The following is a 15422-nucleotide window of genomic DNA, read 5'->3' as shown; positions in this document are numbered from 1 at the left end:
CTTCCGTCGCCGGCGCCGCGTTCGCTGTGACCACGTTTGACGTCGGAGATGGAGAAGGCGATTTAGCTACCTATCCTAAAGGAAACGCTTGCTGAGACGGGAGGGACCCCGTGCATGCTTGCGATTGAGGTCGGTGAAGCTCCTGAGTGAGTTTGTTAATGATTTCCTTATGTTCACCGACTTCCTTTTTCAAATTTTCTTTTTCTTTTATCTTTCTCATCTTACGCCTGGGAGGCCACGCTGCAGCAACGCGATTTTACGGTCCCCGCTAGGGCTTCTCTTCCGGGGGGCCCACGGGTTGCTCGCGTCCCTGGAGCTGGAACTGGCCCTGGTTCCGGACCTTGATCCGGATCGCCCACTGCCACGGGAGCTCGAACGGCCTCGACCGGTAGTCTCCATCAGTGGCGGGAAGTCCCCGCTCCGTGCTCGAAAGTCTCCGCTACTGCCTCGGGAATCTCCGCGCCGGTCTCGGTTGGCCCCTCTTCTGACCTCTGAGCGTACTCTGCAATCACCTTCGGGTGTTGCATCCGATGTTTGCTGCTGCTGCTGTTGCTGGCTAATTTTTTGCTCCCACTGCCGTTTCTTGATCAGATAGGGAGACCTGTAGATTTCCCTGCACTTCTTGTCGCCGAGTGGGTGATTTCTGCCGCACAGCTGACACTTCGCGTCACAAGTATGTTCCCAATCCGGGCGCTCCGCGCCGCATCTTCGACACTTGACATTGTTGGTATCCGGGCAAACATCTTCGCGGTCGCCCAGGCGGCCGCACGCGTTGCACACCTCGTACTTTTTTCGGTATAGGGCGCACCTCTGCCACGTAAGCGAGAATTTCACCCACTTCAGAACCTCCAGATCTTCGAACAGGATTAGGACTATGGTTGAATTTTTACCAAGACGCCTGACTCCTAGCACGGGTGGGTTGCCCTAGATGGTGCGGAGTCGGTGCGCATGTTCTTACTCAGTGAAGCGTAAGGGAATGTCGTGCACGACACCCTTCCCGCCGTCTTCGGGCATAGCCACGTATGCGAAAATATCGATTTTATCGCTCCCAATATCAAGGACATGCAGCCCAACGTATTTGCCTTTCCGCTCGTCACTTATGGCCATGAGAATTGACTGTTGTTTCGTGTTAACAGAGAAAATGTCCTCCTTGGCCTCGGCGAGATCGACGCCGGCGGTGCGAGAGATCAACTCCGCTAAGTTTAGGCTGCTGTGTTTAAAGAGGCGGCTAACTTCACCCCGTGGGCGAAGAATAATTTTTTCAGCTCCGTCTGGTATCTTGACTGCCTGCCTTTCCACCGACTTTCCTGCCATTTTCTTTCCGGCGAGATTGGACGCGGCTCGTTCTCTCTCTCGCTGAGCGGCGATGGCGCGTTCCTCGTCATCGAGTGGCACCACCTTTCCTGTCTTTTTGCTGACAAACCAATGACCGGGCTGTTTCAGCTCCGCAGGGACTACGTTGGTTCCATCCATAGGTTAAGTCATTTTCGCCGAGCTTCTAAGCGGGCCTCGGCTGCGGGGGGTGTCTGTGCCTGCCTAGGCCAGACTAGGCCTAGCGCCCCACTGGGCTCGCTAAGTTCTTGAAAGCCTCAAGAATGGGTGCAAAAATTGGCCCACCTTGAAAATGTGAGCAGGTGCGGTGAACGCTTCCTCAATGTAGTTGAATCACGGAAAAAGTCCGAGATCCGGTGACCGAGGAAGAGCGTGAGCGGTCGTAGTCCACGTAGCCCATCGAATGAGAGTCCCCTACCGTCGGAGTCTAGCGACGGAATCCCTTGCTGAAGGAGTCAAGGATAGTGACGTTCCACATCAGCTGACTGTGTGCGGCATACAGAGCTTTGTTCTGATTCCGGGCAGACCCCCTCTGTGTGTACGTTGCAACCGCATTGGATACATTCGTCGGCACTGTCATACGCCGCAGTGTGACGACTGCCGGCGGTTCAGCCACACAACGGAGTGCGTCGTGACGTATGCTGAAAGGCTGGGGCATCGCGGGCGACCCCTTGACGACGGTCTACAGAGCACATCATGGACGCTACGGAAGTTCTTGACGCGATTGGGGATTTGCAAGCCGCCGCTATGGCTGAGCCTTCGAGTGTCAGTGCGCCTGTTGTTCCTCAAAGCGCTGCCGTGGACTGTAAGGAACCGGCGGATGACCATGCAGCGCCGCCTCGGTGTGAGGCGCCGAGTTCAGCTGCTCGTGGGGAACCAGTCGCCGTCGTTGAAGCCCCTACGGATACCACGGCGGTCATTTCGCCTTCTCCTGTCATTGCTGGCCAGCAGCTTCCACATCAGGGCTTTCATCCAACGGATGATGAACCTTGTTCCACAGGCGAGCCCCTTCAGAAGCGGCGTGCGTCCTGCGCTTCCGAAACGAGTGACGATGAGGAGCCAGTGCGCAGCACGCATCGCCGTCGGCGTCGAGCGTCGAGGCACGAGGGGAAGTCTTTTTGAAAGCATAGCTTCCTTATTGGACTGTGACAGGCACGTTGCGCTAATGGGTGACTTTAATTGTGTGTGCGACCCTGTTCATCGTGCCGGTCCTGATACACCCAGGGATAGGAGCGGTGAAGTTTTGTCAGTTAATTGTTACACAAGATGCAGGGCTCATTGATACCAGAGCTTCATGTCCTGGTTTCCGCTCATTCACACGCATTCGGGACCATTCTCACGGTCGCCTAGATCGAATTTATGCATCTTTCGCACTTGTCTCCCGAGGACTGGTCTGTGACACTGTACCAGTTTCATTGTCTGATCACTGTATGATGGTTGCTCGCTTCGGAGGCGGTGATTGTTCAAAATTTAGGCCGAAGTGGGCGCTTTGGAAGCAGCATTCATCAGTAATTAATAATGCAGAATTTGTCATTCGTGTCCGCTCGCAACTGGAATCCTGTTTCTCGAGCAAGATGCCATTATTCGCCGCTTGGGAAATGTTTAAGCAGGACGTGAGTGCTACAGCTATAGAAATTGGTTCTGCGAGGTGGTTTTACAGGCAATATCAGGAGCAGATCACTCAGGAATAATTCGTACAACCTGTATGATTTGGAATGCGAAGCACTTTGTTTATATACTGATGAATTTGCTAGTCTCAAAAGTGAGTTACAAAGATTTTATGCAGAACGCTACAGGGGTGCCCGTGTTCTATCTCATAGCAAGCGAGATTTGCAATGTGAGCATCCGACACGACAGGCTTTGCTTGATGGGCTTGCCGTCATGCGACTGCAAAGTTTATTTCCAGGATGATGTCCAATGGCAAACTAGTGACTAGTACAAATGAGGTGATATCCGTATCAGTGGATTATTACACAGACTTGTTTAGTGCTACTCCTGATGCGCACAATTCGGAAATTTGGCGCATTTCAGCACCTTAGTGAGCCATTTATTAGAAGACGATTGTTCTGTTATTAGCGGCTTTCGGTTTCGCAATGTTTCTGGTGCTCAAATGAATCGCTCCAAAAGTTCTCGCCTATGGTTTGGTTCATGGGGCACAACTCCGCCCCTGTACGCTGGAATAGAATGGTCTTGTGTGCCTGCTAAGTATCTTGGTGTTCCGCTTCGTGCCTTCAAATCAAGTGCGCATTACTGGAGAGAGCGAGTTCTGGCCATTGTGCGTTATGCGCAGACGTTTGTCCCGCATCGACTTTCAAACAAGAATTTATTACGTACTCCAGGTCCTTCACTGCGCCAGACATTACACACAGCGTTTCCATCGTATATTTGAGACGTTTATTTGGTATTCCAAATTGGAGCCCATGCGGCGTGATAACATTTTCAGGCCTGTTAGTGCAGGAGGACTGGGCTTGGAGCACCTGAATGTGAGACAGTTGGTTGCCTGTTCTTTTTTCGTGATTGTTCCCATCCGATTATTAGAAGAGCATTCTTGCAGGTTAATTTCATTACTGTACTTCCGAACTTAGTAGTTTTTTCCAATTATACTGAATGCCCCCGCTTACTAGGCTTCATGCAGGAAGTTTATGCCTGCGTGTGTTTTTTGAAAGTTCAGTTTTCAAATGAGTCCTTATATTGTTTTTTGCAAAAATGTGTACAAGGATTTGATAACGACGCTCTTCCCGCCCCCACTGTATCGTTCTGTCCACTTTGGGCTCAGGGGTTATGATGTTTTAAAGCGAGTGCGTAAAATGCGAAGTTCTCCTTGCAGCCAAAACATTTTCTTTAAATTACACACTGAAACTTCACCTGTCAACACGTGGCTCGATAGGAAAAACATTTTTGTGTCTTCTGTAAACTGCCGCTTGTGCAATGTGCCTGAAACAATTGAACACTGTTTTACGGACTGCAAAGAAGGGTTTTTGTTTTGGGATGTGGAGCAGAGGATGCTACAGAAAGATTTTCTTCCAAATTCCTACAGCGTGCGCTACCTTGTTGTTTCCCAACCTGACTCGAAACCCTATGACATGATTCTTCTGATTGGAGTTCACAGCCTTTAGAAAATGCGAATGCAATATCGCAGCGTTGAACCTGTTGTTTCGCCCCGAATTCATTTTAGTCGAATGTTGCTGCAGATAACGGACATTTAGAAAGAAGTGGGCTTTTTACCGGATTAGTTCCTTCCCCTTGTGCGCTGTATATCGTTGCCGGCCTTTTTGTTCTGTTATGCTTTCTATCATGTTTGTGCCACGTAGCGCCTACCTAGGTTCTTTGTACATAGTTTTTTTTTTGTGTGTATACACGAACACACATATACAGGGTCTGTTCTGAAAGTAGCAGGACTGGTTTTTTCCTGGGCAAACGGGCGGGCAAGAGGTGGTCTGCGCGTGCAGGATCGTTGAAGGGGATAATATTGGGAATGCTGGGGAAAATCGGCAGTCGGCTCTCGGCCGTTGAAGAGAGGAGGTCGCTTGTACTGTGAACCCCTGTCGAAACGTCTCGTCACGCAGAATCGTCGAGCGTTTACTGGATCAGCGATACGCGATCAAATTTTGAGTAAATCTTGGTAAAACGGGCAAAGAGACTCACGACATTATTAAGGAGGCCGACGGTGACGCTTCCATGGGTGGATCAGGTGTTTTTTGAGTGGCACAAGCTTTTCCGAGATGGTAAGGAAAGAGTGGTGGAAGACGACCGCTCCAGACTCCCTTTGGCCAGCAAGACCAACGAAAATGTGTAGCGAGTGAAACATTTACTTAACAGCGATCGTAGAATGAGTATCAAAATGATTGCTGATGACTTTAGCATTCCTCAAACCCAAGTTTTTGAGATCGTGACAGAAAACTTATCCATGAGGAAAGCGTGCGCGAAGTTGGTGCCGGGAGTGTTGTCAGAGGAGGAAAAGGCCAACCTGTAGGATCTTCTTCATCATGTGAATGAGGACCCCGATTTTTTGCCCAGTACAAGGCGGCAACGATGCCTCAGCCCCCCTACAGCCTCGACTTGGCCCCGCCAGACATTTTTCTATTCCCGAGATTAAAATCGACGCTCGAGCGGTAACATCACGGATCGGTAGAGGTGGTTCAACAGGCCGTGACGAGGGAGCTAAACAGCATTCCGGTCCAGACATTCCTGGAGGCGTACGAAAACTGTAAAAATCATTGGCAGCAGCGTGTAGGTGCGGAAGGTTGCTACCTAGAAAAATTGTGATCGTTTGTACTATTCTCTTGAATAAATTTTGTTAAAAAAAAAATGAGTCCTACTTCTTTCGGAACAGACCATGTATGTATATATATATATATCACTTCTGTACATAACCATGTAGAATAAATACCATGAAAAAAGAAAAAAAAGCGTCGTGGCAGAGTGGCAAAGTCCCCGTCTCACACGCCGGTGGCCCGGGTACCATTCCCACCTAGACATCAATATTCTTTTCTTTGTTTATGACTGGCAGTCCGAGCGGCGCTGGTACTTGCCTGCCATGGCAACGGCACATGCGCAGTAGTAGACTGTTCCAGGCACCCCGAAATGTGCTTCTGCTAGCCTAGTGTAGCTTTCGCTGCAAAATTGAAGCACTATCCCGAATGTTACGCACCCGCATGGGGCAGATTGTGCAACCGCCTCTGAAACGAGGAAAGATTGTCGCTAGGAATGTTGCATAGATCCCTTCTGCGTGAGAGCCGTCGCTAACTGCATACTTTTAAAAAGTGCTTTGTTGAGGATGTTATTGGTGTTGCGTTTGTGGTGGTGTGCTAGTAGTCTTAGACACGTTTTGTGATGTTCAGGCAGGGATAGGAAACCCCCACAGACAGCATTGTTCAGCTAATGGAGACATCAGCGCCCATTCTTCTCATACCGGCAGGAGGGAAGCCAACTGGAGCGTCGTATCGCAGTCGTGGCAACGGTATCAAGAAGAAGGGAAACTTCATGCCCGAGTGGGACTCGAACTACTGCCTGTGAAAACAAGGCAACTTCGTCTCCATGCACCCCTGACAATTCGGCCACCTCTGTTCTCTCTTGCGCGGCTTGCATGCACAGGAATTATTCATTTTTAGCCACCCGTTCTCCGTCAGTCACCAAGGTGTGCTGAAGTATTTCAAATCGAAACTAGCTGAAGTTTCCTACCCCTGTTTCAGCCATTACTTTCAATGCTTGCAGAGTGATTCAGATGAGTCTGACAGTGCTGAAGCTGTCCAAGATACAAAGATTTATTTTCTTCAGCCTGCTGAAGCTCACTACGCCGGCGATGCCCGGGTCTGGCAGAAATATTAAAGTCTGTGTTTTTCCACAGCTTACCTAATCTCCGCCAGGCACATCAAAAAACATCTGACGTTAGTGCTTTGGCCGTTTTTCGAAACCGGCTATGTTAGCGGAACACAAAACTAGTCAGGACTGACGGATCTTAATACAAACGCACACATTCGCACGTAAAATTTTAGGTGGTTTAGCTTTGATAATATTCTTAAGAAGCCGGAGAACTTTCTCGACTGCTGGCAAGCCACCAACTCCTAAAGAGTAAATGGCTAATACCTGATGCCTTGATAATTTACAAACCTTAACAACTTTGTTCGCCCCTAGCGTTTGGTGCTCAAGTGAGATACAAATGCGTATGCGCCAGCTAAGGTTACATTGCCAACTAGTGATCATTGTGGTGGCAGCATGGGTACGTGGCTGGAGGTCATGCGACGATCAGTTGTAGAGGATGTCATATTATACGTTTTTCACCCCCAAAGCATCCTCTGCGGTGCGCCGTATGGTACTGCCTCTTTAAGAGGTGCAAGTGAGTTGCGCACAAGCAGCGGTCGAAAATAGAAACTCATCAGTAACAAAGGGATCCATGGCCATACAGGCTTCGGTCGGAAAACTCTTGCCTAAAAAAAAAAACAATATTGTGTCTGCATTATGGCAAGCCCTACTAGAGATTATGTGTTGGAGCGCATTCCTCCGTGTTGGTTGATTGTATGACCCCGTGGGAACTAATTTCCAAGTTGCGCCTCGCAGACGATCGACGCGACCTTCGAGAAATTCACCAAGAGGAAGGAGCAGGGTGGCAAGGAAACAGAGACAACCGAGTCGCGTTACGCACTTTTGCAGTCGGCTAGCCTGACGGCCTCTCTGTGTGCACTTGTCTGTGCATCATCAGCCGGTGGCGGAAGCCGAATTGTCGCTGCCGGTGTGGCAGGGCTTCCGCTGGGTGTTGCTGCAATTATTCTGGCCGTTCGGTTAAGAGATATGTTCGCTGCTCGGTGAGTACCGCTCTTTGATTTCAATTCAATTCAATTATTTTATCTCGTTTTTCAGAGAAAGAGACAGGACGAAAATCCACGACAAAGGCTTTACGCGGGTCCTGCCACCTTACAAATCGGCATTCATACAAATACGGCTATGGCAGATGTGTTTAACAGGTATAAAAAAATGGAAGAACGCACAACTATCACCAACGTTTTAAGCACTTATGAGAACACAACAAGCATAGCAAACGAATTCGAATGGACGTGAATAAACAGAAGTCATCAAAAACAAATTATACGGGAACTATTAAAACACACTACAGAATTCCGATAAGTAAACACGATAACGATGATTTAATCTCAGAATTCGGAATACAAAATGAATCAAGGGAATCTTGCTCCAGCCGACTTAACAAAGATTTAGTTCTTCCTTCTTTGTAATCGCTGGTTAAACCTGAGAGAACGTCTCCGTTTGCAAGTACAAAGAAGCGACAGTATCTTATATGGGCGCTGGAACCTCCAGTCGTTCCTTTAGAGAACTTCAGCCTAAAGCTGGAATGTTGTGAACTTATGAAATTCAACATTATTCCCAAACATCATCATAGAGTGCTTCTTTGAAGCATTTCATAAGCGGGATCTTTTGGAGATCTCGCATCAGGATGCGACGAAAATTGCTATATTGCTCAATTACCTAGAATGCTGCTCAATAACTTCATTTATTTTGCGGGCAAACACTGGCAGCTTTCGAAATTAGAAGTGAAACACATGAAACAATAAATTGAAATGTGAGGAAGAAACCGAGGTGAGATTAATACGAACAGCTAGGAACTTTCTATTTCAACAAATTTTAGTCATTTACGTACGTAAAACTAATTTACCCACGTGAAAATCATCGGTTATGCTTTAGCAACGTTTTCTAAATGTTAGAAAGTCGATAGAGATCGCGAAGTACGCTTTTAAACCGCAGTGTCCACAGCTGCCGTCATAATTAGTTGCCCTCAGCAGATGGCTCAGGATTAATTAAGATCCGAAATTAAAACCAGCGAAAGTTGAGATCAGTGAACGAAGGTCCAAGTACAGCAAAAGAGTGCAGTAGTGGTATTCCTTTTCTCCTAGCGACCGAACGCCAAGGCCTCATGAGCAAATACACTTGCAATAAGCGCCTCGCTTACCGTGGGCATCATCGCGCAGTGAGAGCTGGGGGGAAGTAAGAGCTGCAACTTTTTTTCACTCTGTCGTACTGTAGATGCTGCAGTAGGACTATCTGGTTGGATGTGGTTGTTTTTGAAGCGCAGCTCATTGGCGCCCGTTTCTGCGTTTCGCGGCGTCGCCGTCGCCGTTGTCCGTTGTAACCAGCAGTGGACGCCTTAGTCGCGCACTAAGCTGCGAAATCAATGGAGCCGGAGCTTGGAAAGGAATGCAAAGGCGCATAACTGCCCTCTTGGAACAGCGGACACCACAATCGTGCTTTAGCAACGTAGCGGTAGTGACAGATATGCGCTGCATTTGGTAGCATTGACAGCGTTGTGACATTTTAAAGAAAGGATGTGCGCATAACTGGCTACATGGATCAGTGGACGCATGAATTGCGCTTACAGGCACGTGAGGTGGTAAGAGAAAGCTGTGGGCTGCAGGCATTGACAACGTGTGCCAGAAACGCTCCGTTGAAGCCATTCACCGTCGGCGTTCATTGTGTTCATTGGCGTTGGCGTTGACAACGTTTTACACTCCGATCATTTTAAGGAAAGGAAGTGCGCATAACTGGCTCCCTAGGTCAGCGGACGCCTGAATGTTTAAGTACCGCCGGGCACAGTACAGTGTTAGTAAGAATTTTGATGAGGAGGCGCTCGTCAGCGCGATGCAGTCCCTTACAAGGGGCCGGGTAGCGCCGGTGCTCCTCCTTGTAGTAATCGGTGATGTGTTTGAATGCAAGGGCCAGATTGTCTGATTGGGAGTAGGCTTCCAAGGACAGGGAGATATCCCGGGGATAGAGTGCGCGGGCGGCCTGATCGGCCTGTTCGTTTCCTTGGAGTCCCTGGTGACCGGGGGCCCAAATCAGGTTACGTGGAGTTGGATCTTCGCATCGGCACCTATATTCTAGTATGCGCCAGGCAAGCGGGGGAGCCCAACTCAACTCATAGTTCCGACAGGCCCCTCGCGAGTCGGTGATGATGTGTTTCGACTTGGGAGTAGTGAGAGCCAGAGCAATGGCATACACCAAAATATGAGAGACAGGCATTTGCTTTCCTTAAAACCAATTTTCATTTTATTTCATTTTCCTTAAGGCTCTTACGGCGCGGTTCAGGTGTCCACCGAGATACGACAGTTTCCTGGCGCAGTGTTTGTTGCTTCTTGTTCTCCTTCCCTGGCGAGTGTCTGCGCCTATTCTATGGTGGTTGGTTGGTTGCAACTGAGAGAAGCATGAAAGGGAAAGTGCACGTGCCTGCCGACTGGCTCAAGCCGAGCCACCACCGGTGTTACGTGCAGATAGAAGAGAGTTGAACCACATGAGGAAAAATAGAGAGAGAAAAAGACGCGCATTGCAACAACCGCGTCCGCCGATGCGGACGCTGGCTGAAAAAGCAGATAAGCGGCCGCAGCCGCGCTCGCTCCACCTTCCCGCCTGTTTAATGGGCAAGCGCGCCTTATATGCCCCTCCTTTCGAATGCTCACTGCGCACGGCTGCGGAGTAAGGTCAAACGGTAGCGAGGAGGAGAAGCGGCGGCGCAAATGCGCAGTAGCCTTCGCCGTGCGTGACGTCAGTCCGGGGGATCCGGCTCACGCGAAGTGCGGTGTTGACGAGCCTAGTGAAGCTTCTCGCTTCAAAAATGCACACTTGTTTAGCGCCAAAGGTTGAATACGTAGTTCTTATGATAACAGGGAAGATCTCTTCCAGGGATGACGCAACGCTCGTGACTCCTGATCTTAGCGACATGCTTCACCTTGCCTCACGCACTGGGCAACGTTTTTCTGCCCTAGGCGACCACAGCGCTGAAACGTAAGTGCCTCTGTTTCGTTTCGCTTGTTTAAACTTAAAAAATAAAATAAAAACAGCGCTGATGTGAGGAGCTCAACTTGTTTGCAATGAAAACCTTCAGAAGCCATGCCCGCAGGCTCCTGACAAATATCATGCATAAATCTTCGTGAGGTTGGCTCTGGAAGAATAGCCGACAATCGAGTCAAAACGAAGATAAGTCACTCAGATACTTTCTTAAGGATTCCCATTGTTTCCAAGTGCTCAGGGCTGGATTTGAAAAAAAAGTACTATCTGTTCAGAGTTTACTATCGCATACTGTCATAAATATTATGGTGTTCCGACAAACAGTGCAATCAGCAAGGAAATATAGTCTCTACTTGTTTAACGATTGAGCGTAAGAATTATTTTCTGTAGTTTTAAAAATCAAATGAACTCCATTCTTGAACGTCTTGAAGGGAACAGTATGTAAAATGTGGCATACTTGCATTTGATAGAGAAATAATCAGCGGAGTTGAAAACTTACAAACCGCACAGTTTAACGGCAAGCGCTTTTAAGAGGATATACTTTTCCCGGCCTTGCTTCAGTGGACAGCTAATAAAAATTAAAGGTGCATTTAAGTCTCTTGACGTGCGAAAATGAGAAAGCATATCCAGTTCCGCTGCCTCCTCGGTTCCTTAGTAATGTAAATAATCACTGATGGTAATTATTTAATGAGTGACTTCATCAAAAAAAATGAATTCGTTAGGGAGGTATCAAATAGTTTGTTTATGAATTAATTATTGATAACTTGATGCATTGGTTAGTGATTTAATTCAATGAACTATATTTTTACATATCTGTACGTAAATTTCATTATCTTTTAAATTGTTTGTTTGATTCCAGAGGAACTACCTGCAATTTACCAATTCCGTGAATTACTCAGAGTAATTAGCGAAATTACTTGCCTTAATACTTAATTGTTTGAATTATAATTCGGTCATTTCAACGTTCCAAGCAATCAATATTAGTGATCACAAATCATAATTGCACTCTTATTGGAGGATGGACAGGTCATGAGGACACTCTCTGTCCACAGCCTGCGGTTACACATTCTGTCTAATACATTCATGAGGTAAGAAATACTTTCGGATTAAAAGAAAGACTGCTTCTACAGTTATAGAGAAAATGTACGTATTCCCGCAAATGTATATCTTGGCTAGCAGATCTGCACTGAGTGGCAGATGGGGCCAGGAGAGTATGGAGCCGAAGGCTTTCACACTAAGCTTCCGCGCCATCGCCACATCGATGTGCGCAGTGTCTGTAACCTTTATCTGCGAGTAGCGGTCTATGCTCGTGAGGATAGCTGTTCTTCGAAATCCTTTAGTCAAGGAGACAGTATGACTGTGAGAGGAGAATAAAAAAAGTGATGCTTCTACCCGAAGTGTTTTTCGGACGGAAGAACAAAACAACTGCACGATTGCGAAGACCCGCGACAAATGTGATTAGGAGAGATAACGCACATGACAATAATACAAACAAATAGAAAATGACAAGGTATTAGTAGGAAAGAAAAGGTAGACAGCGTGGCTGAACACGGGTAAGTAGAAGAAAACAGTATACAGGATAATTCCGGAGTCCAACTGTTGTGTCTGCGTCTGAAATTGCGACTATCGCAAGCGGCAGTGGAAACCACCCTAATATTGCAAACGTATCGGAAAAGTCTGTTCCTTGAAAGGTCCAAAGTGAAAACATCAATTTGCAATATTGGGCCAATTAACCGTACTGCATGGGACGGAGAGCAATTGATGGCACAGCCAGACACTTGTCTGTCCGGAATTTCTCCCCGTCTCATTTTGGTTGTTATTTGTAGCTGAACAGTTATGCTGGTCAACTTGCTTGCGCTTGACAGACGACCTGAAGGCCGCCAAGTAAGGAACCCCAAGAATGAGATTCCCAACTAGAAAAGCAGAGCGGGCACTTCAGAGGTGTCGCAAGATTTCTCAACCGGTCTTTGCAAAAGCGCCTTTGGCACCCAATGTAAATACAACCATTAAAAAATTTCATTCGAAAAGGCCACAATCCATATCGCGTTGTCTGTGCAGAATCTGTTGCTGTATATTCTTTTTTGAGTAGACGCCAGCTGGCAAGCGGGCACAAACCAGGCAGTCTGCATATAGTGGTGTACACATACACTCACCCCAGGGGTCGCATCCTTTTTCGCACGTACCGGAGAACAAGCAACAAAAATGCGGATAAACGCGTGGATAAAGCGGGTATGCTGATAAACAAGCAACTAAATATGCTGCTTTTCTAATCAGTTATCATTAAACGATAACATATTCAGTAATATTCTAAATCGATCAACACCACAAAATAAATAACTTACAAAAAAAAAATCCCCTGTGCCCCTTGGTTTCTGCGGCTGTTGGCTTCTGTCATATTTATAACAAGCCCCTCACCCCCTTCCCTTGTTTGCTTAACTAAATATCGAGTACTCCCTATCTTTTTTGTACGGCACTTCTCGTTCTACTAGCGATTGCCATGTTTGTTCCCGGATGCATGTGCGGCTTCCGCAATGTGTTTTCAGTTAATCATTATGCGTAGTAGAAATATTAGTGTTTCGGCACATGTCCACGTCAAAATTCGTGTTCATGAAAATACCTTAGTAATACAGGACGTCATACGTCCGCCGCTACGGACCAGGGTGGCGCTAGTGAACACTCTCAATGCTCGGTCGCACTACACATAAGTACCCCCGAAAACAGAAGATTGGACAGCTGACGGCGTAGGTCAGTTGGAAGAGCACCGGACGCGAAATTCGGAGGTAGTGGGTTCGAATTCCACCAGCGGTTAGTGGTTGTTTTTCTTCTGCTTTCTAATCAATGTAATTACCCTGTCAATCTCCCGTATCGATGAGCACCACAAGTCGAGAAAAAAACATTCCCTATGGTCCTCGGTTTCGATGACTGTTGGCTTCCGCCATGTTAGTAGAAAAATGAACACTTTGCTTCTGAGCGCTGATTTCTAGTTATTGCGCTGAAGCAGAACCGAATGGCCACTCATTAAAGGCTGCTCCACGTATGAGGTGTCGTCAGAAGTTATCTACTTTCATGGTGTGGATGTCAACGACTCAACGTATTCTTTTGCTCTCTGTGTATGGAGCATACGTCACCAAGGTAATTTAACGCAAGGTTATCGTACTAACCCCCTAAAATGATTAGGTTTTTTGATCTCAACAAATTATAATATGCCTTATGTAAAGCACAAAGAACATTATTACTTTTTATTCACCGATACAACATTTTTTCAAAGGTTTTTGCTCTTGAAAAATTCTCTCTGTAGCACCTCCTCTCCGCAAAGTTAGGAAACCGCACTGAAAGACCCCTGCTGGTCCTAAGCCGGACACAGAGAGACAGAAAGCACATAAATATTACACTCGTCACACGTCAAAATTGACTGCCGGCTTGTGACGAGCGTTGCTCACCAAATTCCGCTAGAGGATTTATGTAAAAAAAAATTGCTCCTCAAATGTCACACCTTGTATAGAAGTTCACAATTGTTTAAAGGGGCTCTGAAAGGGGCTGCCAATAAACTTGCGGTATGCCTGTGATGTTACAGGACTGCGCTTCACGAATATTCTCCAGCAAGAAATTTTTCGTTCCGCTTTGTAGAATCAGAGTTCTCTGTTTTTAAAGTTTGAATTTCACCGTCTTGGCTCATTTCCCTCTGCTCTCGTCCCTTTTTCCACGCTGAAAGGTCGGCGGTTCTCTGCACGCCCCACTGCCGGGGTCGGAATATCTTGGCCCCCCGGAGCTACGTTGCTTATTGGCCGCTGCCATGCAGAGCTCTCTGACGTCTGAAATAATCTAACCAATAGCCATCTCTCAACTCGTGTACGCAGGAGCGAGGCAACGGAGGAGGGTGCGAGCCTAGAAAATATGCCGGAAAGGGCTCGCAAACGTTCGCGCATCACTGTGGATTCTCTGCAGCAGCCTATTATTTGGCTCAGGTGTTAATTACAGCACATTGCAACGATTAAGCGTGTTTATTTGCTGTCCGCGGAACGTTTTTCTGAGCTCCAGCAAGAGCTTAAAAATTCAGGGGGCACTTTGGCTCTCTAAAGTGCTGCAAGGCGAAAGCGTTTCCTGGCGCAGTGTTTGTTTATATGTACTTTTTATTTTTCATATTTGTTTTTTTGCTCCTTTTCTTATTTTTGTTTTAATTTTTCCTTTTGTTGACTTTAGTCTTTTTATTTTATTTATGAAACCCATGCATTTACTAGATGCGCCTTTATTCATGCTCCAACCTTGAGCCTTCGTGGCGTAGTGGTAGCGTCTCCGCTTCAAATGCCAAAGGCCCTGGTTCGATTCGCACCCTCGGCGCAGTTTCTTTTTAAGCAGTGACGCCGAAAGGCGGACAAATCTGCCACCACGGCTGCCGACACGGCTGCCGACGCGTCTGCCGACCCATATGCTAACGACAGTATGAGACATTAAAGGCTTTCGCCTTAAAAACACAAAACAATTCAACCATTTACTTCTATGTAGATGTTAGCTTGCTTCCCTAACCGCGCCACGAAGGTAGACCCGGATAACTGAAAAAAAAAAATATTCGCTGAGGCTTAGCTTGGTTAAGCCCAGTATGCGAAAGCAATATCCGTACCTACGCCATGGTACAGCTGGTAGTGTAGCTGGTGGTGGTGCTTGTGGTTAGACTTGTGGTGATGCATCGGTTATACAATCCAATCAACTCCTATCCAATCCAATGTAATCTAATGACATGTAATCTTATCTAATCCAATCCAATCCAGTCCAATCTAATCTAATCTAATCTAATGTAATCAAAT

The 15422-nt window shown here is 47.1% G+C and overlaps 1 protein-coding gene across 4 annotated transcripts in view; it reads left to right on the top strand.

The window, feature by feature from the left end:
- LOC149328710 (atlastin-3-like) overlaps nucleotides 1-15422 on the top strand; it is a 49785-nt gene that overhangs the window by 27182 nt on the left and 7181 nt on the right. For all 4 annotated transcript variants that reach the window (XM_089559668.1, XM_089559667.1, XM_089559666.1 and 1 more), the window contains 2 exons: nucleotides 7390-7634; nucleotides 10516-10617. In XM_089559668.1, coding sequence (XP_089415794.1) covers nucleotides 7390-7634; nucleotides 10516-10617 — 347 coding nt within the window. The remainder of the gene's footprint in view (nucleotides 1-7389; nucleotides 7635-10515; nucleotides 10618-15422) is intronic.

Source organism: Amblyomma mixtum, chromosome 9 (assembly GCF_055824585.1).
Source record: "Amblyomma mixtum isolate Tamu chromosome 9, ASM5582458v1, whole genome shotgun sequence".
NCBI classification, from domain to species: Eukaryota; Metazoa; Arthropoda; class Arachnida; order Ixodida; family Ixodidae; genus Amblyomma; species Amblyomma mixtum.
The sequence above is the reverse complement of the archived record's forward strand: the minus strand, read 5'-3'. Positions and strand labels throughout refer to the sequence as shown.